The sequence below is a fragment of the Trichosurus vulpecula genome, chromosome 1, assembly GCF_011100635.1.
Source record: "Trichosurus vulpecula isolate mTriVul1 chromosome 1, mTriVul1.pri, whole genome shotgun sequence".
Classification (NCBI taxonomy): Eukaryota; Metazoa; Chordata; class Mammalia; order Diprotodontia; family Phalangeridae; genus Trichosurus; species Trichosurus vulpecula.
Window position 1 is genome coordinate 335,628,949 of NC_050573.1, and position 27,573 is coordinate 335,656,521.

Here is a 27,573-nt window from a genome sequence, read left to right on the forward strand (position 1 = left end):
AGGCAGCCTGTTTCCATTCTGAATAGCTCTGGTTATTGGGAGACTTTCCCTTATAGTAAGACTAAATCTGACTCCCTGCACTTCTGCCCTTTGCAGAACTTCTGTTTTCAGGATCCAAGCAGACCATATCTAAAGCCTAATCCATGGAACGAACAATCCTTCAGATATTTAAATGGTTACCATGGTGATTCTCATAATAATAATAATAATAATAATAATAATGATTAATGTTAATAATTACAGCTAGCACTTAAATAGCGGTTTAAGAGTTGCAAATCACTTCACATAATCTCTTCTGGTTCTCATCACAACCTTATGAAGTAGGTACTATTATTACCCCCATTGGAAGGTTGAAGGACTTGCTCAGGGTCACACAACCAGTAATCGACCTAGTCAGGATTCAAACTCAGATATTCTTTATTCTTCAGTTGTTCTTTATATTGTCACAAATTCAAGATGAGCCCACACCACCCTATTGTCCTACAATACATATAATGTATGTTTATCAGTTCTCAAGTTATGGAAAACAGGAAATTCAGAAACTTAGTGGTGAATTTTGTGCATTCTATCCTTAATAGTTTTTTTTAAAAAATTCACAATAAAATAAAAAAAGCCCAAACTAACTCTTGCTGCAGTGAAAGTTAATACTCTGCTATAATAATAGCTGGCCTTTATATAGTACTTTGTGAATTACAGAACATTTTTAAAAGTTATCTTGAGGTAGCTAGGTGGCTGAGTTCATATTGGCCTCAGACACTCGACACTTGCTAGCTCTGTGACCTTGGGCAAGTCACTTAACCCCGATTGCTTCGCCTCCCCCTCCAAAAAAAAGTTATCTCATCTGATACTCACAATTCTGTGAAGTAGAGAGTGAGTCTAGACTCTGTTACACGCATTTTATAGTTGACAAAACGGTGACCTAGAATGCTTAGTGACCAGCCCAGGTTACATGGCTAGTTTGCCCATGTGACTCCTAATGCAGTGTTTCTTCTGCATAGAATTGCATGAGACCTTATAGATAAACTAGTGCAGTCCTTTCATTTTATAAATGAGAAAATAAAGGCCCAGAAGTCTGGTGACTTGCCTAAAGTATTAAATGCCAAAGTCTTCTCAGTCTGAATCCAGTTTTGTTTCTAGTACGCTGATGTATTTTATTAAAACAGAAGAGCAACACATTTGAATATAAAACCAAATTTAATTCAATTTCTCCAGAGCAGTGTGATGAAAGGAAGTTTCTTATAATTATAAATATTAATAACAAAGAATTAACATACATTGGGCCTTTAAAGTAATCCTTATTCTTATCTTTTTGGGAAAGTGTATGAGTTCGCAGAGGTGTGACAGAAATCGGGTTGAGCCCTTCCATTACAATAATGGTGATTCTAGTTCGTATTCCATACTCCTGATCCTGTCATATTTCAAACAGAATTCTTAGTATTTCCCAGGTTGCCAAGGAAGATTAGGAAGTTGTAATAGTAAGCTAAAAATAAGAAGTTTAGTTCTCTAACCTATTATGCTCACAGAGCCTCAAAAAATCCAATACCTTTCATCTCAAGAAATGAAACTTCTTATTGAAAATTGACTCTATTCGGCTTACCTAAAAATTAGTACAATTATATTTATGCCTTGATGGAATTTTAAAATTTTTAAAGCAATGGCTCAGTAAAATAAAGTTGTTTATAATATGAAATATTTCGAAGTGCTATTAGCATTGCAGTATTTAAAATATCAGTTCACTCACACACACAAACACACGCATCTCTTTGAGGGCAGGAACCCTGTTTCTACTTTCTTTTCCCATCTCTCTTCATTTATGTGAATGTATATATTATATATACACATACCTTTGTGTAGAATTTCTATCTTTTTAAACTAGACCTGTGATTTCATCAGTGTAGAGAACACTTGATTAGGAAAATTCCTCCACCAATGCAGATGGGACAACTATTCTGAAATTTAAGTGACTAGTGTATTAGAGGCAGTCCTTGAATCTAGGTCTTCATAGCTTTGAGGCAGGCCCTCTGTACATTGTGTCATGGTTCCTTTCAAGTGTGAATACGCACATGTATATGTATGTGAATAATTTGGAATGGTAACATATTCTAGGGAAGTCAGGCCTGCAACAAACACACTTAGGCTGGTACAGGTGGTACAGGCTAGTACAGTTAACAGCATGGTTAAAGGAAATTCAGATGGTTCTTACACCAATTATTTTAAGATTTACTTTTTTAAAAGAGAAGTTTATCTGGAACATTTGTTCTCTTGAAATGCCCTTGTTATATAGCAACTTAAGTTGCTTCACATAGTGTGTTGTGAGATACTGGGTTTTGGGGACTTTGGTTGGTTACTTTCAGATTATAACAGCAATTACAATTTTGTTTCTGTCTCACTTTGCTAAGAGTGACAACATGACTAATTAAAAATTTAAAGTGGATAGCCCTCTTCACAGATTCTTGATCATTTAAGCTATCATTTCTGGCAAAGAGCATACATATTATTTTTTCATTGAAATCTATTTTTAGCTGGGTATGGTGAGACACACCTGGATGCCACTGTCAGGATGGACCTCAGATGGCTTGAGTTCATGGGCTCTTGAGTTGTGGTAGGACTAAAGCTGTTCAAGTATCTGTACTAAGCCTGGGACCAATACGGAGAGCTCTTACGTGGAGAAGGGACACCAGGCTGCATAAGGAAGGATGAAGTGGCCCAGATTAGAAATGAAGGGGCCATAGCTTCTGTGCTGAGCAGCAGTGGGATTGGGCCCATGAGTGGATTCTGTACTTCTAATCTGGACAAGATAGGGAGACCTAATTTCCAAAAAAGGAAAAAAAGGGAGAAAAAAAGAAAAGGAAGGCAAAGAAAAACTATTTTAATACAATCTTAATGTTTTAATAATTATTCAAATACCTACAAATTTTCAATACTTGCAAAATTTGCCCAGTTGATCTCCATAAATATTGTCGCTAAAAGTGTTTGATGGCATTAGATTGCAGAAAATCAAAAAAGCCCACACTTGTTTGAGTTCTAAGATTTTCTGTGTCATTTTTTTGTTAGCAAAAATAGAATTTTCCAAATAGTTCCTACTAGGTAAATAAGATCCCCTAGGAAAATTGCAGTGCTTATGAGGTCCACCTCACCAAACTCTTCAATGTAAAATTGTGTGTTATCAGAAAGTTGTGACATTTTTTTCCTACTATGAAATTAGGTTTAATTGCCTTTGACTTGCGCAGAATATGCCCAGACTTCTTTCGTTTGGCTATTCCAGACTCTACTGCTGACTCTGGCCCAGTGCTTTTTAGTATTCTGGCTATATTGCAGCCTCCAAAGTATTCTGTGGTCAAATTCATTTGGGAAACGCTGTGCTAAAGTGTTGTTCCACAGCTAATCCTGTGGAGTTTATTCCTTTAATTTTTCTTTTTCAAATAGAAAGCAAAGGGGCATTTTGTCCTCTAGTCAGGGACTTTGAGAAAAGCAAGATAAAGCTCAGATAGCAGAGTCCTCATGCATCTTCATAGTAGTTAATTTCATGCATGTGTGAAAGATAATAGATGCTATTCCCAGATGCTAAATATTTTTGAGCTATTGCTATATAGTACTACTATCTGGGGCATAATGAAATTAACTCCTGCAGACTGGTAAATTACTGAAAATAATGAAGTTGAAGAAATTCATTCATCTTAATCAGTTTATATGTTTCCATTCTAATCTTGATGAAACAGCACAGTACATTTGGAAGCCAAATCTATTGGCGGTGGACTCTAGGCTTTCAAGACAAATAGAGAGCTGAAAATGTTGGGGGGATTTTGTGATAAACAGCATCTTTTTTTCTTACATGACTCTGTTTTTCTTTTAGTGGCAAAGCATTTCTATAACACTGGTTGAGAAAGTTCAGATGATTGCTGTAATCCTAGGATCACTGTTCTTAATAGCAAGTGTGACTTGGCTTCTGTGGTCAGCCTTCAGCCCCTATGCGGTATGGCAAAGGAAGGACATCCTCTTTCAAATCTGCTATGGGATGTATGGTTTTATGGATCTAGTGTGCATAGGTAAGCTTATGACATCAAACTTTGAAAACTGTCAATAATATATTTGTTATTCTCTTTTTGCAAATTCTGTCAACAGCAGTGTGTTCTGATTCATATTTGCTTGATTCTTCAGGTCATTAACCTATTTGAGGGTGGCAGGAGGGGAAGCAGAGATTTTTTTTGGAATGTAATACAGCAACTGTATTTACATGTAATTTGGGAAGAATAAAATATTATTAATGTAAAACTTAAAAAATTTTAAAAGGATATAATAACAGCCTTCATTTTTTCCAAGTAGAACAAATAGTTCCCCAGGTCCCTCCCTTCCATCCCACCCCTCAGAAAAAAAGATAATACTCAAAAGTGTGTCTGTCTACTTTGGAAATAAAAGAGAGAAGAGAAGTAGAGAAGTTGAAGAAACCTTTACATAGATGGACAGTATTAGGACAAGAATTTCCATTTTGAAATAGCGGTGGATAATGGCGTCTTTCATATGTTTGATATTCTCCAACTAATGTGACAGAGAGGATTATAGGGAGACAACAGGGTTGTCTTTCTTGAAGTGAGCCAGATTCTCCTAGGGCATAAGCTACTCTCAGAAATTATTGGACACCCTAGGAAAGATTTATTAGCTTTTCAAGCCACACGGTACTATTTAGTGAATTAAATGGCTTGGTGGAGAATGAGGTTGAAACTTTTGGCTAAAATGAGACTTTTAAATGACTACGTGTAGTTTTCAGTGAGGCATGTTAGATGCCTCTCAGTGTGGCCACAGAGATAACTGAACTGATAATGGAAAGAAGACATAATTAACATTTTTAGAGCCATGATATACCTGTAAGCTAGGAACTTTGGAAAGTGAGCTGCATTAACCCTTTCAGGTCACTTACATTACTATTTGCAAACAAGCCTCCTTTTAACTGATTTCTACTTTCTCTTCCACCAAAACTTGTGAGCTACTTATAGGCTGCAAAAGAGACCACTGTTAATTCTCTTTCCTTTCTCCCATTGTCTCATGGTCATGATCAAAGGAAGGGAACATAAATGTGATGATTAAGTTATAAACTGGACAGTCATTACCTGACAACTCAGTTACCTCTGGCATGAATTACTGCCTTTTGTTTCCAGTGGAGAAGACTGAATTGATTGGACAGTTAGTAGAATCATTTTGTTAAAGGAATGGTTAGTGCTATTCTTCAACATCAGTATTTTAAAGAGTTATTGCCTATTGCTGTTGATGAGAAAATATAAATTAATTACTTTTTTCCTTCCCCAATCCCCCAAATAAGGATCTTTTTCAGTTTCTGATTATTATTAGAATTCTGAAAACCAATTAGTTTTCATTGGTCAGAAGAGGTTTTTTATATTTCACAGTTTTCGAAATATTATTTCTTGTGATATAATAAATGATGGAAATTGTTGATTGCCCTAACAAAACATTTTAATTCCTTAATCAAGTATTTGAATCATTTTGAACTTTAAAACATAATAACAAATTATTATAAGTAATGTAAAATGATAAAGAGTTTTATGCTTTATAAAATGTTTATTAATTTTTTGAAAGCACAGTTTTCTAGGTAATCAATAATGTAAGGAACTATTATCTTTTGGAATAAGCGTTTTCATTAATTCAGTATTTTTTTATATTGGTAGTGCTTTCCAATATCTTTTGATGAATAGATTCACATTATCATCACTAAGTCATTCCTAAACTACTGAAAAATATGAAAGAATTCACAATAAAAATATTATTTATTTTACTTGGCAACCTCATAAATCCGAGTAAACCAGTTCAAAAGAGAGTGAGCATTTTGGAAGTATGTTGAAGACGATTCATTTATTCAGCATTTATTGTACATCTAATATATGTGCAAGACACCATGCTAAGCACCATGGGAGATTCAAAAATAAGTAAGGAAAATTGCTGACTTCACTGTACTTATAAGCCAATATTACCATATTAATAATTAATAATAGCAGCTAACGTTTTTCGGGGCTGGTTACTATGTGCCAGGCGTTTTGCTAAGCACTTTACAATGATTATCTCATTTGGTCTTCGCAACAACTCAAGAGGTAGGTGCTTTATTATTTCCATTTTACAGAGGAGGAAACTGAGGCAAACAGAGGTTAAGTGACTTGTCCAGGGTCACATAGGTAGTAAGTGTCTATAATACAAGTTTATAGGATCATGGATTTAGGGCTCAAAGGCACCTTAATGGTAATCTAGTCCAACCCCTTTATTTTACATATGAGGAAATTGAGGCACAGAGACTAAAACCCCTTGTCCACAGTCTAGTGTATTTGCTAGTATATTTCTGAGGCAGGATTTGAACCCAGGTCTTCCTGTACGTTAGGTCCTTAAAGGTCCTTAGGCCCTGTACTTCCTGTATCTTAGGTCCAGAACTCTAGCCACAAGACCATGCTGCCTCTTTATAGTGAATGGCATCCATGACATATAACATTTCAAATCAGTTTAAATATGAATGCTCCCTAAGTGATCACATTATCAAAGTGAATTAAATTGCTTAGAGTGAAAAATATCCTTAATAAGGAAGCGTTTGAATGGAAGTTTGTTCTTCACACATCCTTCTGTTTCCAGTCCTTCAGAACATGAAGCAATGAAAGCCACACTGTCATCTTCTGAGTAAGAGGCTGTAGTGAGCGGTTTCCTGTTTGGAGGGGATGTTTGTTGGTATTGCAGGTCTCATGATGCTCCTTCTCAGAGGGGAAGTGAACGCATCGTCATTAGGCCAGGGGATGCTGCCAGGACTCCACTAAGATGCTGAAGCACTTGCTACAGATGCTTTCTATCTTGTGATTCTGGCCGTGACTCAGAAGAAGCCAATCAGTCAATAAACATTTATTAAGTACTAAAGAAGTCTGTCTGCTTGTCTGACACATGGCTTAGTATGTATGAGATGCCCTGAGAATTGAGTGACGTACGTGGGAACCGAGCTAAACTGAGTCAGTCATGCAAGTTGGTATTCATGCTGAAGCAAGTGTGCTTCTGATCAATAAACAAGTGTTGAACGCGGAGAGGATTATATTGTATTTAGTGTCTCTCCATATGCTCATTTTAATCTGTCCTGGGTTCCAAATATTAAAGGGAATGTGGAGAAGTGGGAGAGGCTTCCAAGGAGAGGCACAAAGACGCTTTTAAGAAGTAGGAACATAATATTTGTCCAGGGAAAGGTTAAACCAGAGTTACTTGGAGAAGAAATGGCAAAAAAAAATGGAAACAACAACCTCAAAGTCACATATAAAACCCCATGAAATATACATTATATACGGAATATTTTGTCGAGTAGCTAATGATTATTGCCATTTGTTATGTTCGTTGTTGAGTCGTTTCAGCCATGTTTCTGACTCTCTGTGACCCCCATTTGGGGTTTCCTTGGCAAAGACACTGGAGTGTTTTACTTTGACCCATTTTACAGATGAGAGGAACTCAGGCTCAGGGTCACATAGCTAGTAAGTGTCTGAGGTCAAATTTGAACTCAGGACCTCCTGCCTCCAGGGCCACAGCTCTATTCACTCTGCTACCTAGCCGCCTTGATTATATCACATAAATAATCTTTTGAAAGTTATGAAACTGAAGAAAACTTCTGAAGTCAGTTGCTTTTTAATATTCTAGTAATATCCCCAAAATGAATATAGAAGAAGTTGGCTGACAAGTTATTTTCCATTTTTACTGAGTAGCAGACAAGTACAGATGAGCTTCAATATCAGCATGAGGGATTTAGGTCATCTGTAAGTCAAAACTTTCTGACAGGGAGGGTTATCACAGAAGTTACAGAGTGAAGATAGACCTTCTGATTCTTTGGAGGTCTTGGGGGAAAATGGAGTGCTGTATGTTTATGGGGGTGTGGGAATGAAGGGGGCAAGAAAGGGCATTGGTTAGCCTCTTAAAGGCTTCCTTTGTGACTCTGACTCTATATGTATTTGAAAGATACTGTTCAAACCATAGCATCGTCTAGCTAGCTAATAAATGAGTTATCAGTCTTTAGAGCAAAATATTTAACAGGCAATTTAATTTCTAAAAAAAAGCCAGCTATTTAAATAGGAATTCGGTTTTCAGGATGTTTTTCACAATGGACATGTTCTGGTTGTTGAGGACTTTGTTAAATATTTAATGACGTGCCTGTTCACCTTTTTCATTGTTTGACTTTCTCTTGATATTAATTTATTGGCAGAAGTGTCAAGGGTCTAGATGTTATGGGATTGAAATAGATAGGTGGATAGATTGATAAATGGATAAATGGCTCAATAAACTATGTTATCTGGTTCCTATAAATGGGTTTGCATTTTCTTAAATGGTGATGGAACTCTGTGTTCCAAGAGAAATGATTAAAGTAAGGATGAGCTCAACAGTTTCTGCAGAAGGGTATTCAAGGTCAGAGAGTAATTGCAAGGAGGTAGAGGAGAGATAATCCATAAAAGGCAGCAGGCCTGTTCCGCAGATGGCCTTTTTCTGTTACTAGCATTTCTTATGATACTTCTGTGGATTAGGTTCAAATTCAGTCTCTGAGCTATTTCTATAACTCACTACTTTATCAACTGCACTTCACCACTAGAATAATGGAAATGCAAAGAAATATAATTTTATATTATATTTTGGAGGCTCTTTTTAATATTTAAATAGGTAGCATTCAGACTGTGGTAATGCACAAAGAAAACCAATATAAAAGATCTAAATCACTGCAAACATTGCAACCCAGTGGCAGTAATTTGGAAAGAAGTAATAACCCAAACTTCTTGTGTTGGATTCCTTTTAAGAAGATTTGTACTGTGTACAAATGAAGATTAGCAAACGGGGGAATAAATTAAAGTGAAAATACAGGCTTGGAGGTATGGTAACACTTTCAGCCCAAGGTTTGGTTTGTAACATCCAATTTGTCACATGCTACAGGAGAAACTACCATTAGACATGATTTAAGTAGTAAAGCATTTTGCTACAGGAGGGCTGCGTTTGTAATACTATTCAATTCAATAAATTCAACAAACATTATTAAATGCCTACTATGTACAAGGGCACTGTGTCCTAGTCACTGGACCCTCAAAGTTAAAAATGAAAAACAATCCTTGCTCTCAAAGATATTCCATTCTTCTGGGGCTAAGCAGGGAGAGGTAATGGGGAGGGTCACACCGTGGACACAGCTAAGTAAATATAAGATAATCCGAGGAGGGAGAGGACATTAACAATCAGGGCAATTAGGAAAGGCTTCCTGGTTCACCTGATCTGAGCCTTGAAAGAAGCTCATGATTCTAAGGGGCTTAGGTTAAAAAGTGCCTGTATCCCAGGCATGGGGGCACAGAGATGGGAAGTGGTAGAGAGTGGTTGGGGAACAATTGCCAACCAGTTTGGCAGGCACATGGACTCCACAAAGGGGAATAATATGATATAAGTCTGGAAAAGCTGCTTGGAGCCAGATTGTGTAGATCTTTAAATGCCAGGCTGAGGAAATGTAGCACTGAAGGGAGTCACTGAAGATTTTTAGCTGGAGGTGTAGATATGCATTAGGTACTTTTTGAAAAGATGATCTGGGCCTTAGAAAATCATGTTGTTAGCTATGTGCATGACAGACAGGGGGGAAACAGGTACTTGGGAGACCAATTTTGAAGCTATTAGAGTCATCAAGATATGAGGTCATGAGATTTTGAAGCTAGTGGAAAGAAGGGGATGGATGAGAGAAAAGTTGTGCATGTGGAAGATTTGGCTCCCAGTTGGTTGTGGGAGTTCAGGGTAGGGGAAGAGTCAAAGGTTATTTTAGGGTGGAAAACCTGGGTAGCTGAAGGGATGTTGCTACCCTCCACAGAAATAGAGAACTTTGGAAGAGAGAAGATGCCAAATTCTCTTAGGCACATGTTGAGCTTGAGATGGCAGTGGAATATTCAGATGGAGAGATCAAGTTGGCTATTAAGAATAGGCGTTCAAGAGAGAAATTAGGGGCATATACATAGATTTTGGAGTCATCTATGTAGAAATATTAATTGAACTAATGGGAATAGATGGGAACATCAAAGAGGAGAGTATAGCAAGACAAGAGGCCCTAGAGCAGAGACTTGGAGGATACCAGTGCTCAGAGGACAGCAGGACATAGAACTGATGATGGACTATCAAAAGACCGAGGTGGAGCTTTAAGACCGTTCACTTCAGTTCAATTAAATAAACATTGATTAGGTGCCTTCTATGTGCCAGGCACTGTGCTAAGTTCTAGGGTTACAAAAAAGGGCAAAAGACAGTCCCTACCCTCAAGGGGATTACACTCTAAAAGGGAAGAAAACAGGCAAACAAATATATACAAAGCAAGCAATATGCAGGATAAATGGGAAATAATTAAAAGATAGAAAGCACTGGAGTTAAGAGGGGTTAGGGAAGACTTTGTGTAGAACGTGAGCTTTTATTTGGGACTTAAAGGAAGCCAGGGAGGTCAGTAGTCCATGTGGAGTAGCATTCCAGCCATTTGTTTGTGGAACATCCAGGAGGCCAGTGTCACCAGATCAAAGGCTATGTGTTGGGAACCAAGATGTAAGGACTGGAAAGTAGGAGGGGGCTAGGTTATGAAGGACTTCGAATGTTAAATAGAGCATTTTGTTTTTACCGCTAGAGGCAATAGGAAGCCACTAGAGTTTATTGAGTAAAGGAGTGACATGATCAGACCAGCGAGGTGATGAAGGCCTGCACCAGAGTGGTAGCAGGATCAGAGGAGAGAAAGGGGCATTTTGAGAGATGTTGCAAAGTTGAAATCAATGAATGGGTCTTGGCAGCAGACTGGATATGGAGGTTGAGAAATAGTGATGAATCCCAGATGATTCCTAGGTTGCAAGCTTAAGGAATTAAGAGGATGGTGTGGCCCTCTACAATAATGAGAAAGGTAAGAGGTGGGGAGGATTTAAACACAATATTGTGTTTAAGATGTCTACTGGAATCTACTTTGAGATATCTGAAAGGCACTAAGAGATAAGAGATTGGAGGTCAGCAGAGATATTGGGGCAGGAAAGGTTGATTTGAGAATCGTCAGCATAAAGATGATAATTAATCCATGGGAGCTGATGAGATCACCAAGTGAAGTAGTATAGAGAAAGAAGAGAAGAGGACCCCTGGACAAAACTATGAGGGACACCTATGGTTAGAGGGTATGATGTGGTGGAGGATTCATCAAAGGAGACAGAGAAGGAGCAGACAGATTGGTAGGCTGAGAACCAAGAGGAACTGGTGTCCCTACAACCTAGAGAGATGAGAGAATGATCGACAGTATCAAGGGAATGAAGCTTAAGAAAAGGTCATTGGATTTGGAAACTAAGAGATCGTTAGTGACTTTGGAGAGAGCAGTTTCAGTGTAGAAATAAGGTTAGAAGCCAGATTGTAAGGGGTTAAGAAGAGAGTGAGAGGAAAAGAAGTGGAGGCACTTATGGTAGACAGTCTTTTCAAGGAGTTTAGCTAGAAAGGGCAGAAGAGAAATTGGGTGATACTTAAAGGGATGGAATGATCCAGTGAGGATTTTTTCGAGGATAGGGGAGACAGGGGCATGTAGGCAGTAGGAAAATGAGCCAGTAGAGGGGGAGAGATTAAAAATTAGTGAAACAGAATGGGCAGTCTGTTGGAGGAGATGGAGCGGGATGGGATCACTTGAACAAGTAGAGGGGTTAAGGAGTAAGGCCACATCTTCATGTTAAACAGGGGTGAAAGAGGAAATATGACAGAAGGAACTTGAGTGATAGGAGATGGGGAAGGGGGGAGAGGAGGGAGTCTCATTTTTGGAAATGGTCTCGTTTTTTCTGTAAAATATGACACAAGGTTCTCAGCTGAGAGAGTGGGGGGGGGAAAGGAGATTGATGGAAGATTTGAGGAGGTATGAAAAGGTATGGACAAGTCACTGTGGAAAGTGGGATAGAGATAAGGAAAGTATAGTGGAATTGCCTACTATCAGTGAGGACCCAGTTGAGGTTGTATAACATAATTGTAGTCAGAATGGTTAGATGGTTTTCTCCACCTTTGTTCAGTATCACATGTGCAGGTGCAAAGGTGATGGATTGTGGGAGTTATCTAAGGCTGAGGCTTGGCTGGGCATGACCAGCACTATGATAAAGGAGCTAGAGAGAGGACACTGTAGAGCTTAATTGGTTCACCAAGGAGTCCGGATGGGGAGAAGAGGAGAGGATGGCTAATGCAGGGGAGATGGCACGGGAGAGAATTAAGGGGTCAGAGGACTTAGAGATCAGGGTAAGAATGAAGAGTAGGATTACATCAGGGAAGGCAGAGGGAGAGGAGGAAAGTCAATAGATAAGGGGATTTCATGAAGGAAGGGAACCAGGAGAGAGCAACTGCAGAGAGAGGACCCAAGAGGAGAAAGTTAACAATGTCAAAAGCTGCCAAGAGGGCAGATAGCATGAGGACTAACATAGACTACTGAATTTAGCAGGGAAGAGATTAGTCATAAGCTTAGAATGTTGTTTCAGCATTCCTTTGATGCAATGGTAGTTACTACAGATGTATGCACACATGATATACATTTTACATATATGTTATATATACATACGTGTGTATACAGATACAAATACAAATACTGGTTAGTGAACTGCTTTGCCAGCAGTTTTAAATTCATCTAGCCCTTTTTGCAGCCAATGAATAAAATGGCATATTGATTCAGGAGCAACAACTATGAAATGAGGATAAACACTGTTTGCTCCTTCCCTAATTAGTGTCATAATTAATGTCTGGAAAATGCTTTGATTCTCTTTGAGACATTGATAAAGAATAATTGTTGCGATAAAATCAAATATCTTGGATTAAAATTTTGAAAAAAATGATAGCTTTAAAATGTATCCTATTAGTGATTCATGTAATGTTACTTTGATGGTTTTCTTTAAGAATTTCTAAAAAGCATTTGCTCATTTTTGCGTGAAATCACTTTATCTATGGACATAAGGCTTTCCATACTGGATCAGCCTTGTGGTTCAACAAAGATATATTGTGGAAATGTATAGATGTTGTTCTTACAATCTCTCTCAAAGGTTAGGGACCCTACAACAACTTTTTAAAAAAGTTATTAACTGCTCTTTTATTTTTTTCCAAATTCAATTTAATTTTATTTTCAGTTCCAAATTCTCTCCTTTCTACCTGTTAAGAAAACAAAAGAAGATAGATGTTTCTTTTTTAATGGAAAAATAACCTTTATTTAGAGTACAAAAGTATCGATAAGTTCATAAGATTTGCTTTAATGACTTTTCCTAAAAACTTTCATGACAAAGGCTATATAATGCTACTAAAGCTTTCCAAATAGGTATTCAAACAGGAAATAACTATTTATGGTTTGGCAGTGTCAGTGACATCATGCACTATTTTGGAATAAAATATTTAGAATTCTATAGTGAAAATCTTGCCCATATTAATTTTTGATTCAGTTTCACTGGATATAGAAATATCCAATTCGAATTACACTTATTCAATGCAAATGGCAAGTAATCATAACAGATTTTTTTGACAAATAGGCTTAGAGCATTTTGTCAACTCACAAAAGCAGTTATTAACTATGCATTAGTTTTATGTAGTTAAATATAAAAGTGATCCTCTTAAAAATAAAAGTCAAAGTGTCTGTGGCCTGATAGAAACAGTTTAAGCTATTCACAGCATGCTGAATTAACATCTCTTCACAAAGATACAAAGAATACACATGGGAGACAAATATTATTCAATTGCATAGTACGGTCTATAGTGATTTTAAACATGGACAAGGATCCCTAGCATAGGGAATCCTTGTCTAGGGAATTGGGCAACTAAAGCAAAAAGTTTGCTGCTTGTGATTTACAAAGGACCATCGCTCTCCCCACGGTCCATGACTGTGTAGAAAATAAACTGTACCTCAATTATTGCTTATTTAAAATTATGTCTTTACAGAGATATTTAGTGCCTGAAACAGAAAAAACAATTAAAAGTAATTTATTTTTGAGAATTATTTAACAAGAAATTTTACAAATAAAATTTGTGTAGCCCCAAATCCACATTTGTCCTAACAGACAGCAAAAGACAAAATACAAGCAAGCAATCAAACAAAAGAACTAAATTGGCTTCTATATACAATTGGACGCAGTTGTGTCATGTTTACAGAATAGTCATCTCAGATCAATAGAAGACCGCTCTCCATTCAGTGCTGTCATTCTGCAAGACAAGTTGCTATAGCATTGGCATCTGTTTCTCCATGTTTTCTTCTAATATGGCTGGCAATTGTTTGATGATTGCCACCTCCTCGGAATGCTTTGTTTGCCTCAGCCATGACCCCTAGCTGTTGCTCTTGCTGCCTGTATGCCTTTTGCGGCTGGGCAACTTTGATTTCACACTTTCCAGAACCAATATGATGATAGCTATTTTCTAATAAATTCTTTATTGGTTCTTTATCTGTGTATGTAATAAAACAGAATCCTCTTCTTTCACTTGTTATTGTTGTCCATAGAAAGTTCAATATTCTCAGTCTGTCCGAAAGCTCCAAAATTTCTTAAATTTGTTCTTCATATGTATTTGGGTTCCGTCCACCTACAAATACTTTTTGAGGGGCTATTTTCCTTTTAAAGCATTAGCTTTTTGAGAGTCTATCATCTCACCATTCAGTTTGTGTTCTTTGAGTTCCAGGACCTCATCAACACTGGCAACATCTTTGAAAAGCACAAATCCAAATCCCCTTGGTTTTCCAGTGACCACATCTGTTTTAATTGTGAAATCTACACCCTGTCCAAAATGAGACAGGCACCCAGTCAGATCTTTCTTGCTTACATCCCAGCTTAGGCCTTTAATAGACATTTTATCGTCACCGCACTGCTTCTTGCTCATGTTGAATTCAGAGCCATCAGTGAACTCCTCCATGTTGCTGTACTTGTTCACATTCTCCGTGGTGGTAGGGTTGTTGGCCAGGGGCGAGTGGCATGGAGAGGGAGTCACAGCAGGGGCATGTTGTATGGAGCTGGATTTAAAATGGCAGTGCAAGGGAATAATGTATCCATCACTTCTCTCGGAGCCCTTTAGAACTGTGGCTGGTGGTTGTGTTGATTAGCGTTCCTAGGTCTTTCAAAGTAGTTTGTCCTTATAATATTATTCTTAGTATATAAATGGTTCCGTATGCTCAGCTCACTTCACTCTACATCAGTTCACACAAGTTTTCCCAAGTTTTTCTGAAACTATCTCCTTCCCCATTTCTTACAGTATAATAGTATTCCATTGTATTCACATAACATAACTTGTTCACCTGTTTCCCAATTGATGGGCATCTCTTTAGTTTCCAATTCTTTGCTACCATAAAAAAGTTGCTATAAATATTTTTGTAAGTATGGATTTTTTCCCTTTATCTTTGAGGCAGATACCTAATAGTGGTATTGCTGGGTCAAAGGGCATGCACAGTTGGATAGCTTTTTGGGTATAGTTCCATATTACTTTCCAGAATAATTGGATCAATTCACAGCTCTACCAACAGTGCAGTAAGGTACCTGTTTTCCCGCAGCCTCTTTAGTATCTTGCATTTTCCTTTTTTTTTTTATCAATTTAGGCAATCTGATTAGTGTGAGGTAGTACCTCAGAGTTGTTTTAATTTACATTTCTTTAAATTACTAATGATTTAGAGTAATGATATCAAACTCAAATAGAAATGAAGAGCCACTAAACCGTACATAAGGATCCCTATAGGTTGAATGTCGACTTAGAAAAACATATTAACACTATTTAGGCTCTATTATATTTTATTTGTTTTTAAACATATTCCTCAATTATATTTTAATCTGGTTCAGGTTGCACTTGGGTCATAAGTTTGGAACCTCTGATTTGGAGCATTTTTTCATATGGATATATTTATAACTTAGATTTTTTTTCTCTGAAAACTGCCCATTCATATCTTTTGAACATTTATCAGCTGGGGAGTGGCTCTTAATCCTATACATTTGACTTAGTTCTCTGTGTATTTTAGAAATGAAACGTATATCAGAGAAACTTGCTGCAAAGATTTTCCTCCAATTTTCTGCTTCTCTTCTAATTTTTAGTTGCATTGGGGTTTTTTGTGAAAAAAAAACTTATAAAATTGTATTTAATCAAAAGTGTCCATTTTGCTTCCTGTGAACCCCTCTATCTCTTGTTTGGTCATGACCTCTTCCTCTGTCGATAATGTAAATAGCAATTCCTTCCATGCTCATCCAATTTGCTTACGATAACCTCGCAAACATCTTGATTCTCTTGGAAATCTCTTGTGGCTCTATCTTCTTTGACTTTATCTCAACTGTTTCTTTACATATGTATATTTCAGTCTACGCCATGTGGTATATGAGCCTGAGAGATAGCAGACATGAGTTTTATTTCCTGATCCATTGCTTACTAGAAGTGTGAACTTGTGCGAGTCATTTTGTGCTTTGTGCCTGAGTTCCTTGTCTGTAAAAAGATGGGGTTGGAATAAATGATCTCTTCTACTGCTACTACATTTTTATGACTCCACGAAAACTGTTGGTAATAATGAGTTTTCTGCATTTACAACATATTCTTTTTTATTTGTCCTGACTTTATTTAACCTTTAAGGAGGGTCACCTTGTTAGTATTCTCTGGAAGTTTGTGAACCTAGACTTTTTCACTTTATCTCCAGCCTTCACAGTTGTATAGCCTTTGATCCTGTCCTCTCTCAGACTTCTTTTTGAGACTGAAGAGCCGTAACCTTTTTTTTTTTTTTTGCACATCTTTGCACAGTGGCTGCTATTCTCTTGATCGTTTTAGTTTCCTTTCTCTATATTTCTGATAGCTTCTGGAAGATGCAGTGACCACAGCTGCACACGGTATTGTTTCGTAGACCTATAGTGTCTGTCCCCTGACTTTGGTCAGCCACCCTAGAAACTCGTGTATGGCTAGATTACAATAATCATTACCATCTGAATAGTAATGATACAGGTGAATTAATTAAATCTAGACAGTGAAATAGATGTCTTGTCTTTATGAGGCCTTTTTATGACTGTATTATATCATTTTTAAGCCCACAGTACTATTACCTGGGGCTCATGAAATAAGTCTCAGCAGCTGGCCATTACTATAAGCAAAGTGACCAGTTCATTAAGACCTTCCTCACTCCAGCCTTAGTCACGTTTTTGTTAACATTCCTCCAGTTTTCCAAGCAGCAGTACCTGGGAAGGAATAACGGGAGTGAAATCTTGCTCTCAACTCCTGCGTCAGAATGAGGTTTCCCAGAAGTCCATAAAAAAGCAGCGCTTCCTTGAGCATTGTTCTCCCTGGGTAGCTGCACATTTATGCCTTTGCTTGCCTGTTCCCCACTTTACGCTCTGTTAATATAGCTTAAATTGATTGGACATTCAGTTCATCTGGCTAAGATGAAAAGTCTAAATAATTATGGACTGTGAAGATGAAGGTTGAAGAAAATTAATACTGAGAATAAAACTTTGTATGACCTTATAGAGTAGATTTGAAAAACTGAAGAAATCGTGTTCAATTTAATAAACATTTGTTAAATGCTTACTATGTGCAAGGCGTTGTACATTGGAGATACAAAGATAAATCCAATAGCCCTTCCCCTTAAGGTGCTTGCATTATCTGCTACTGATGTAAGCAATACATTTAAACAGAGAGAAAGTAGAAGTGATAAGATGTGTGTTTGGAACTAAGGTTATCTGTGTTTTCAGAGCTTCACACAAATCAAACAAGAACAGAGAGGGGGCTTGGTTTGATACTCACTCCTAATCAGCCAAGTGTGTATTAAATATCTACTATGCACCAGGAACTGGGTTACACATTGGAGATACAAAGACATAAACAAAGTAGCCTCTGTTGTTGGGGAATATACATTATAACTGAGGAGCAAGACAGGAAGCGTCTACACAGAAAAGAAAACTTTTTAAAAACATGCAAAGTAACTTTAATGTGGAGGTGGAGAAGGAGCACTCTGCAAAGGAGCACTTTGACCTACAGAGGTGAGAGATAGAATATTGCGCACAAGCATTAGTCAGTAGGATAGTTTGGCCAGAGCATAGAGTTATAAGAGGAAGTCTTGTAAAACCAGTCTAGAATATGTTGGAATGAAAATGTGCAGGGCTTTGAATGGCAGAGAAGAGTCTGTGATTAAGATCTGAATGAAGGTGGTAGTTAATGTGATGGTAGTGGTTTGACCTGCCCGGCATATGCAATCTCCTAATTACCCATGGGTGCTTAGTATCTGTCACTGACAAAGAGAAGGAAGTTAACAGATTTATGACTCAGGAAAAAAAGACTGGGGTCATCAATCCTGGCAAGTTCCTGCACCAATAATGGAGGAGAATGAGTTCTGCCTGTCGAGCTTGAAAGATCTATGTAGCATCCAGATGGAGATGTCCATACGGCAAGCAGTTGTTGATGTTGGAGAGAGATGAGAGCAGGATATGGAAATTTTGGAGTCCTCTGATTAGAAATTATAACTGAACCCTTGGATGATAATGAGATCACCAAGAGAAAGGGGAGAGAAGAGAACCCGGGAAAGGATTGGAGGTACTTGGCAGTGGAAAGATGTTTTTTGATTCATAACTACAGAGAGAAGAATGTTTTCGAGAGACATTGACCCTTAAACACTTACCTAATGTGTTTTTTTTTGGTGGTACATCAGAGGCTGTCTAGAACAGGCCCTTCATTTTATAGATCAGAAAATTGAGACCCAGGTAGGGCAGGTGACTTGTCCAAGGCCACACAGATAGTTAATATGCGAGAGAAGCTTTCTGCTTCAATACAATACAATACAATGCAAATAATAGCCAATCTTGATTATCTGAATTATCAGTGGAACGGCAAGGGTGGAAGGATAAAGAAGAGGAGAATCTAAGCATCATTCAGTTTGATTTTAGTACTATTCACATTAGAATGTAAATGTGTACGGTCTTCAGGGAATTTAATTTAAATCAAAGTATTAATCTACACTGAGGAACTGACATAGTATCCAGAAAACAGTTTGGCCTTCTCATCCTCAGCCAGCTCAAATCATCCCTGTAATGTACTCCATTTTAGCAGTAGTGAACATCATTCAGACTTAATGATGTAGACCTTTAGCCTTAAAGTGGAGCTATTCTCTCTCAAAGCTTCCTGAGAGCAGAAAAATGGCTGTTAGTTAAGTGTTGGAATTTCAAATTGAGAGCCATGATGTCAACAAAGCTAGTACTTGAAGATATTAACTGCAGAGAACCAGGAAAGCAAAATTTGCCATAGGTGGCTTATGCAAATAAATCCTCTCTTACTTAATTTCATTAAAAATTAGTTGACTTTTTTGCCCCATCAATATTTCTTAGGGAATTGCCTGATTCTCCAAACACTTCACCTTTGTCTTCCTTATGACTGACTTAAGGAGGCTTGATAAGAGTTCTTGGAACAGTTTCCATGAGGGCCCTGCTGCTCAAATGCCCTGAATTTTCGAAGATATTTAGGCCAAGCTTAGGTCATTTTCTTCTATCGTATGTATTTTAAATCTGATGGAATTCATTTCTCACCCTTTTTATCTTTAACAGAGAAGTGCTTCCTAAAATTGTTTTAAGAAAAAAAATTGCTTCCATCACATTCTTGCTTCTATTGCTAAAATATAGGTTTTTATTATTGCTTGTACTTCATATTACTTTATTTCTGAAATTAAAGGATAAATGGTCAGGACAGAAAGTGATCAATGGAAACTTAACCATTTCCAAAGACAAAAATATCTGTCTTGGTCCTCTTGAATTTTTCATGCTGTTTTTTTAAAGCTAGAGGGATTAAGAGATAAAAAAGATGAGCCTAAAGCTCTTTACTTGATTTAAATGTACTAGGATGATAATCAGGATGAGCTATTTCTACCTTTCCACACTAATTGTAATGTAAACTTAAAAAATTCCCTTTAGTAAAGTCATTTATCAAAAGACAGTTTTATATAGTTGTAATATGACTGCATAGTTTAACGAAATCCATGCAAAACACTATGGGTATATATTACAGCCCTTTTGAAAATCAATTTAAAATAATTCATAATTTATCCAGCCACAGCTACTTGGGGATGCATAAGAAAATCTATTTTAAGGATATGCACAAACTGGAAAACATATTGGGCATCTCAGCACCTAGTGGTAAACACGGCATTGTTCTGTAGTCATGTGTCACATTTACATGAACATTGACCTTTTAAAGGGTCAGCATTTGCCTTATGTTTTTGACAGTTCAGCATCTGTTGTTTTGTGTTAATAGCAAAGAAATGGAAAAAATAACATGATTTTGAACCTTGTAACCACAAAGCTTAAAATCTAATAAGATTTGTTCCTTGAAGAGAAGGAGGGACCTCTTTTTTTTCTTCTATATCCCTAGAAACTAGCACAATATCTGGCAGCATCAAATGAAATACATATTCTTGGCTCTTTGAAAATATGAGAACATACATGGACAAATCATGAAAGCCTTTTCACTTCTAATCGTAGATCCATCTAACCATTAATTATCCACATGCAGTTATCTACTCTATGGGTTTTCTGTCGTAAATTCTTAATTCCAGCAGTTCCTGAGTCCTTTCTCCCTGTGGTTCGGAGAATGCAACCCTATTTTAATATTAGCTAAAATAAAACGTAATTAGGAAAGAAGATCTAGTGCAAAAAAAACATAGCATGTATTCTAAGCAACAATAAAATGATTCGTTCATTGTCCTCTCTTTTGGATCACCCATGACAATGCATTTTAAAATGGACCTATTTAATCCATGAAAGTAGATTTTTAGAATGTCCTGTCATCTACTGAAGCGTATAGCACTATGGATTACACATAGAAAGTCAGTAAATGTTTGTTATGAATGATTGGTGAAAAGGTTAAATATAATGAATGGCATTAGTGGCTTCTGGTCTCAGCTCCCTTTCCTGATAATAATGCCTATAAAGCTTGGGAAGTATGACTTGATGATAGCTACTAGCTGTATGTTGACTTGATCACTAAATATGATTTTAGCATGTGAGTTTTCTAAAGAAATGTTCCTCGTCAAGTCAACAAGCATTTATTAAGGTCTTGCTTTGTGCCAAGCACTGTGCTAAGATCTGGGAATACCAATTCAAGAAAGTCCTTTTGCTCAAGGAGCTTAGATTATTATGGTGGAAGACAGTATATCAAAGCAAGCTACAAAGAAGGAAGGGATGGAAATAAGCATTTATGTGGCACCTGCTGTGTGAGAGGCACTGTGCTATGCACATTATGCGTCTCGTGTGACCTTCATAACAGCCCTGCAAAGCAGGTGCTCTTGTTATACTCATTTCACAGTTGAGGAAGTTGAGGCAGAGTTCTGGGAGGGAACACTAAGATGGAGGGAACTTCCAATGTAGGAAGTCCAGAGCTGGAGTGAGCTTCCGGGGTGGACAGCTTTCTGAGGCATTGTAAGCAAAAGTCCAGATGGAGAGTCAGGAGTACAGTCTGGAAGGAGAGCAGTTAGATTAGTCAGTCAGTTGTCAGTATTTATTAAGTACCTGCTACGTACCAGGTACTGTGCTAAAGGCTGGGGATACAAAGACAGGCAAAAGAGTCCCTGCCCTCATGGAGCTTATAATCTAATGGGGAAGACAACAGGCAGATAAATATGTGCAACGACAGCAGCAAAATTTAACAGGACAGGCTTTAGAATCAAGAAGGATGCAGAAAGGCTCCTTACAGAAAGTGAGATTTATTTGGGACTCAAAAGAAGCCAGGGAAGCCAGGAAACAGCCCTGGGAGTAGAAATTTGACATACTATATAGAAACTGATTTAAAAGGAATACGCAAGTTCCATCAAAAAGGATTTCTTGGAGAAAGTCATAGGAAAGAGTTTGGATGACCTCCATTGCTGCAGAAATAGTCCCTCAAAGTCGCCGAAAGAGAAAAAAGATCCATTTTCCTCCCAAATAAAAGAGCAAACTTTGGGAGAGCTTGTAAATATTTTGCCATTTGGGTCATTGGAGGTAGCTTCTTTCAAGCTGAAAAATAATTAGAATGAATATAACATATATTTAACACTTCATAATTTAGAATTTTTTTTTTACTGGTGAAACCGTAGTTACTGTTCACAGCTGAGCAGAAAGAATGGGAGAGTCTGGATTCAGAGCATCACTGAACGCCTCTATTAAGAGCCCTTTCATTCCTTCACATTACAGGGTGAGATAGATGGCCTTAGCACCAACCAGTCTTCTGGGAGCCTGTGTTCCCGGACAGAGATTCTTGACCTGGTCCATTTTAGGGGTGGCAGCTAATGGCAGGTTCTCCTTCCAAGGTCATGTCCTACCAGGGCAGCCCTCTGGAGACAAACACTAGCCCACTCCCCTTACCTCAGTTCCTGATCAGCCACAACCACCAAACTCCCACAATTCCAAGGGTCTTTCGTTGTCAGGCTCCCACATCTCACTGATTTGCATAATGTCTCGCTACATTTCCAAAGGTGTTAAGACTTGAGCAAAATCAAAAGTAGCTCATGTTCAGAAAAGAGTGGAAGTCTCTGATTTAAGACATCACCAGAAAGAAATCCAACCAATCTAAAAGCACTTAAGTGCCAACTATGTGCCAGACAATGTGCTTAGTACTGGAGATACAAAGAAAGGCAAAAAAAAAAACCCACTTGCTGCCCTTACGGTGCTTACAATCTTACTGGTACAGACCTGTAAATAGGTACATACAAAGAGCTATACAGAGTAGATGAGAGATAATCTTCATCTTCTTCTTCTACCCAATATATAACTATTTTAAGGAATGGAATCCCATCTTTTACCTGGTAAACATCACTTGGAAATAATGGAGCATTAAAAACTAATAGAGGAAGTCCATAAAATTGGGACTGGGGTATAGGAAGCTTTCCAGATAACGTAACGTAGAGGTTCTCAAAGGAAAGGTGGAGGGTGGTGGGAGTTGAGTGGTTATTTATCTGTCCAGCATTGACCTCTACAGGGACTCAGGCACAGCATTTCAGAGTTGGAAGGAACCCCAGGGGCCATCTAGCCCAACCTGTATCTGAACAGCAGTCTCTTCTTCAGCATCCCTAACCAGGGCTCATCCAATAGGTAGCTAGGTCAGACAAGAGGAATGGGGAAAAAGTCACTGAGTGTCAGTGGCACTTGGCAGACCCTTCAGGAGAGTTGCCTAGCCTGATCTTCTCCTTTTGGCTCTGCAGATCACAATGGTTTTTTTTAGAGCCACAGCTCCTGGCTGTTGCAGGGAGATAGCACACAAATTGCTCCCAACTCTTGGCTTAAATTTCAGGGCTTCCATCAAAGAGTTTTGCAAAGGGTTGGATATTACCAGATCTAGTGTCTGCTGCATATACACATACACATTTGAGCACACCCCCACATAGCCACCCCTCCACCTCCTCACCTCCTTCCCCCTCCCTGCCACAGCAGGCCTTACCACTGGAGGAGCTCAAAACTGATAGGCTCTTTAGGGGAGTAGAGAGTACTCTTTCAGTAATAATAGATATTAATCTTAATTTTATATATAGAAACACACATATATATGTATGTATAGCCACAAACATATTCAGTCAGGTGTTGCTACTTATTTTTAGAAGCATTTCTTTATAGATGGATAGCTAGCTAGCTAGCTAGCTATCCATCCACATACATGCAAATAGCACTTTTACTTCATGCATTTCCATATAACTTCAGTCCTGGCACATCCCATGAAATATAGTAATGACCTGGTTAGCCTAATTTCAATTATATGGAACATTATATGGAAAGGTTATTTTACTGTACCTTCTGACAGTGATAATAGTGAATGTGGTAGGCAGTTCTCTGTTTCTAAAGGTTTCCTGAATGCAGCAGACCTTCTTCCCACTGACTGCAAAAGGAACTCAAAATAGAAAGTCTCCTTAGGGGACAGAAAAAGAGTGTTCTTTGTTATTTAAAAATATAGTAGTAATACTAAATTTTTTTATCTGAGTTAGGTGTTTTGGGAAGTCACTAAAGTCCCTTTATTTCTGAGCCATAACTTGCAGGATTTTATGTGCCTCGGATGCTTATTAATTTCTCTAAAGATCATTCTCTTATTGAATTAATATTGATATGTTGTTTTTTATTCCATGGCAGAGAAGGGAAAAGGAGTTTTTAAATGATTGAGGCTAGATCTTAGTCTCTAGTACAAGGTTCAACATACTTTAGTCTCTCAACCTATTCATTGATTTTCTTATACCATCCCCGTATTTACATTGTGGTATTGCTTTGTGGTGACTCTAGTCCTGTTGATTTCAAGACTTGTTAAATAAATTAATATTAATTTCTTAAAAAAATTTAAATGTAGAGCAGAAGGCCAAACTGACTAAGCATACGTATCTTTCCCAATTTTGTAGACACTACCGAAATATAACGTTCAAGGGGAAAAGAGGTATCATTGTTCTCGAATCACGATTTTCCTGTCTCCTTAAGTCTTTTTCCCAAGAAAGGGGTTAATTTCACATGTATTTAAACAGCAGTTAGGGAAGAACCAAAATGTAGAAATGATGACACTGGAATTTCCTAGGAAGTCTCTGAGTTAGACAGTCTCAAAGTATAAAAACGTATTGTAAGTTTGTGAAAGGTAGTTGAGACCAGCTTGTACAAATCTATCAACTGAAGAGGACATTTTTCTATTGGAGAATACTTCATGGTGGCTTTTTGTTATAGCAGCTTTAACTTATGTCTGAAGAATCGCTCTGACATCATCCAAGACGGCCCAGGAGAGATGATTCCCTTACAGCTAAACATTTTGGGTTACTTCTTTAAAGGTGAATCTCTTTCTAACTCCAGCCTCCAGGGCCTTATTCTCCTTTTTAACTTAGAACTCTTGAAGCCAGTTAAAAGTCAGTAGTTTAATTTCTACAAATTGTGGTTTTATTGGAGGAAAATTGCAGATGAAAAAGCTTGTAGTATCCAAATGGTAAGTTTCCAAAGCAGTCATTCATCTAGCAGTAGCAGTGATAATGATGACGATGTAGCTCAGTGAACAATCTTTACCTCTAAGACTTCAATTGGTCAGAAACATTTCTCGTCTAGAAACATTCAGTGGGGGAGTACAAGCCTTTAGAATGTGGGCGACCTGTTCTCTCATTTGCCTCTAAATAAATGGGCCTCAGGTCTTGAGGGGTATCTGAATACTTGGGATATGTGCATAATAACTAAGACTATTAATATAAATGAATATTCTTCTGTTGTAGGAGAATTTGGTAGAAATTTCTCTGAATATGTAGAGCAAGGAGCTGGAATGACTCAGACTTTCTCGCCAAGTTGAGCACAACCCTCTCCTCAGGATATTATTTCAGAATGGCAACGTGTAGCGAAGGAACACATACCTATTTAGGCTTACAGGAAACATCCGCCCAAGGTCTCAGTGGAGAGTTATATAATTATAGACATAGATAAAGAGTATTTTCTTTCTAAAAACCTAAGGGGTAATGTGGTTTGGTCTGTCTAGTCGCAAAAGCTTTCATCTATGCTAATACAGAAAAGAATGTTCCCTAACAATGGCTTATATCAGCAAAGAGAAAGGAAAACATCTGACTCATTGCACCAGAAACCACGTCCATTGGTCAGTGAAATGCTGTTTTGATGAGAGTCATCTGTGTCAAGTACTCATGTCTCAGCTGTGGACTTGGTGAATGGATCTTAAAAGAAGCTAAAGTCTAGATAATTGTGTATCCTAGTTGATTCTCATTTTCCTGACTTATAGTATAAAATCCCACTGATATTAGAAGAATAGAAGAATTTTTTTTCCAGGAAAGAAATAAGGAAAAAAAAAGCAAGATTGCAGCTGTGACATGGCATTTGTGTGTGCTAGGCAAAGTTGGAACACTATATCCCCTGGGTTTTTACCGTCTACCAGGGAGTATATTCACTGTAACAGATACAGCTTGACTTTAAACCAAAATAAAAAATGTTCGTGTCACATAGAATAGAATTTTCTGATATTAAACACATGTGTATTTAGAAACCATATTAAAAAGCAGCCCTCATCAGTCATGCCCTTTTGTATGTCAAGACGCAGGTGGGAGCCACCTGTCTTTCCAACTCACTTCCATGAGCTCTATACATGACTAGCCTCTGATTTGTATTTTTGTACAGTCTGTACATTATTGAAGACAATTCCAGTACCTTAAACCTGAAAGACAAGGCAAACAAAAATATGGTCCCCTAGTGGCTGCAAGGATTATGAGTTTTAATTAGACTTTTCAATTTAGATCTGTTAAAATATTCCCAGAAAAGAAACCAATAATGTACTTATGTATGATTTGCCCTGAAGACTATTATAATCAAATCCTGTGACTCTGGGCTAGACAATTTAGCTATTGAAGAGGTAAGAGATAATTAAGTATAGTTATTTACCCTTTCCTTGCTACAAGGACAAGTCTACTGACAGCTTTTTCTAGGAGATGGGCTAGAGGCTAAGCTGTCTAGGGTGGGGACAGATAAAATGGTCTAAAACAAATAAGCCTCAGTCCCAGAAAATGTTAATTTGCAGACTGTGGACATTGCTGAGTTCTGAGGACCAGAACGTTGCCTGAATGCAGATCAGGGTTTGCATTCTCATTTGTGATCAGAAGCAGTGAGGAGCAAGCATGATTCCACTTTCCTTTTTCATCCAGAAAGACACTGCCATGCACCCTGTAGGGCAGAGAGGGGAGAAGAGCTTATTTCTTTCAGCCCTCACCAGCCTAGGGGGTTGTTGGCATATGAGCATTAAGTTTGCTTTGCCCAATTCGTAAGTAAGTTCCTGTAGGAAAGCAGGTCTCCAGCAGCCTAAGAGGCACAGCAGAATCAGTATCTTTGTCTGAGAACTGGCTTCACCCCCTGAAAGGTTTTTTTTGAGCACCTGTGCATCAGGATGAAGCATATTCACTTACCTTCGAACACATTTCCCCAACCAACCGACATAAATCTGTTCGTTGAACGATGCTCACATGTCATAGTAGCCTGTGGGAGGGAGAAGCAGAGTAGTTTTCTTGACCTTAAACTTGGCAGTTACAAGAATCCTAGGATCATAGATTTAGCCCTGGAAAGAAGCTCAGAGTTTTACCTAGTCCAGCCCTTTCCTTCTACAGATGAGGAAACTGAGGCCTACTCAGAGAGATTAAGTAACTTGGTCAAGTCTACACAGATTGTGTTGGACATCAGGAGTGGAAACTGCAGAAGATAGGAAGCCAGACCTGGAATCAGGAAGAAAAGTTCAAATCTAGACTCAGACACTTACTAGTGACCCTGGGCAAATCACTTGACCTCTGCCTCAGTTTCCTCAACAATAAAATGAGGATAATAATAGTATTTACCTAGGGTTGTTGTAAGGATAAAAGGAGATGATATTCGTAAAGAGCTTTGCAAACTTCTGAGCATTATATAAATACTAGCTAATATTATTACTTAGCAGTAGAGAAATCAGCACATACTTTGACAAATAAAAATTAGGTGTATTGATAATGTAATATGTTTACCACACTGGTTTCTACATGATGAACAACTGAGATATATTGCTTCCTACAAACAGGGTGACTGATGCACATTATTTGTGCATTGTGGCTCAAACCAGACTGGCTTTAAAATTAGACACCTTCAGGTAGCCAGTTCTATTTTTTTT

General features: G+C 37.9%; 1 protein-coding gene and 1 pseudogene across 1 annotated transcript in view; one reads left to right on the top strand and one right to left on the bottom strand.

The window, feature by feature from the left end:
* MARCHF11 (membrane associated ring-CH-type finger 11) overlaps positions 1-27,573 on the top strand; it is a 141,036-nt gene that overhangs the window by 107,846 nt on the left and 5,617 nt on the right. Inside the window, exon 3 of the mRNA XM_036741857.1 lies at positions 3,854-4,046. Within this exon, the coding sequence (XP_036597752.1) occupies positions 3,854-4,046 (193 nt within the window). The remainder of the gene's footprint in view (positions 1-3,853; positions 4,047-27,573) is intronic.
* Positions 13,714-26,909, bottom strand: LOC118856609 (annotated as a pseudogene).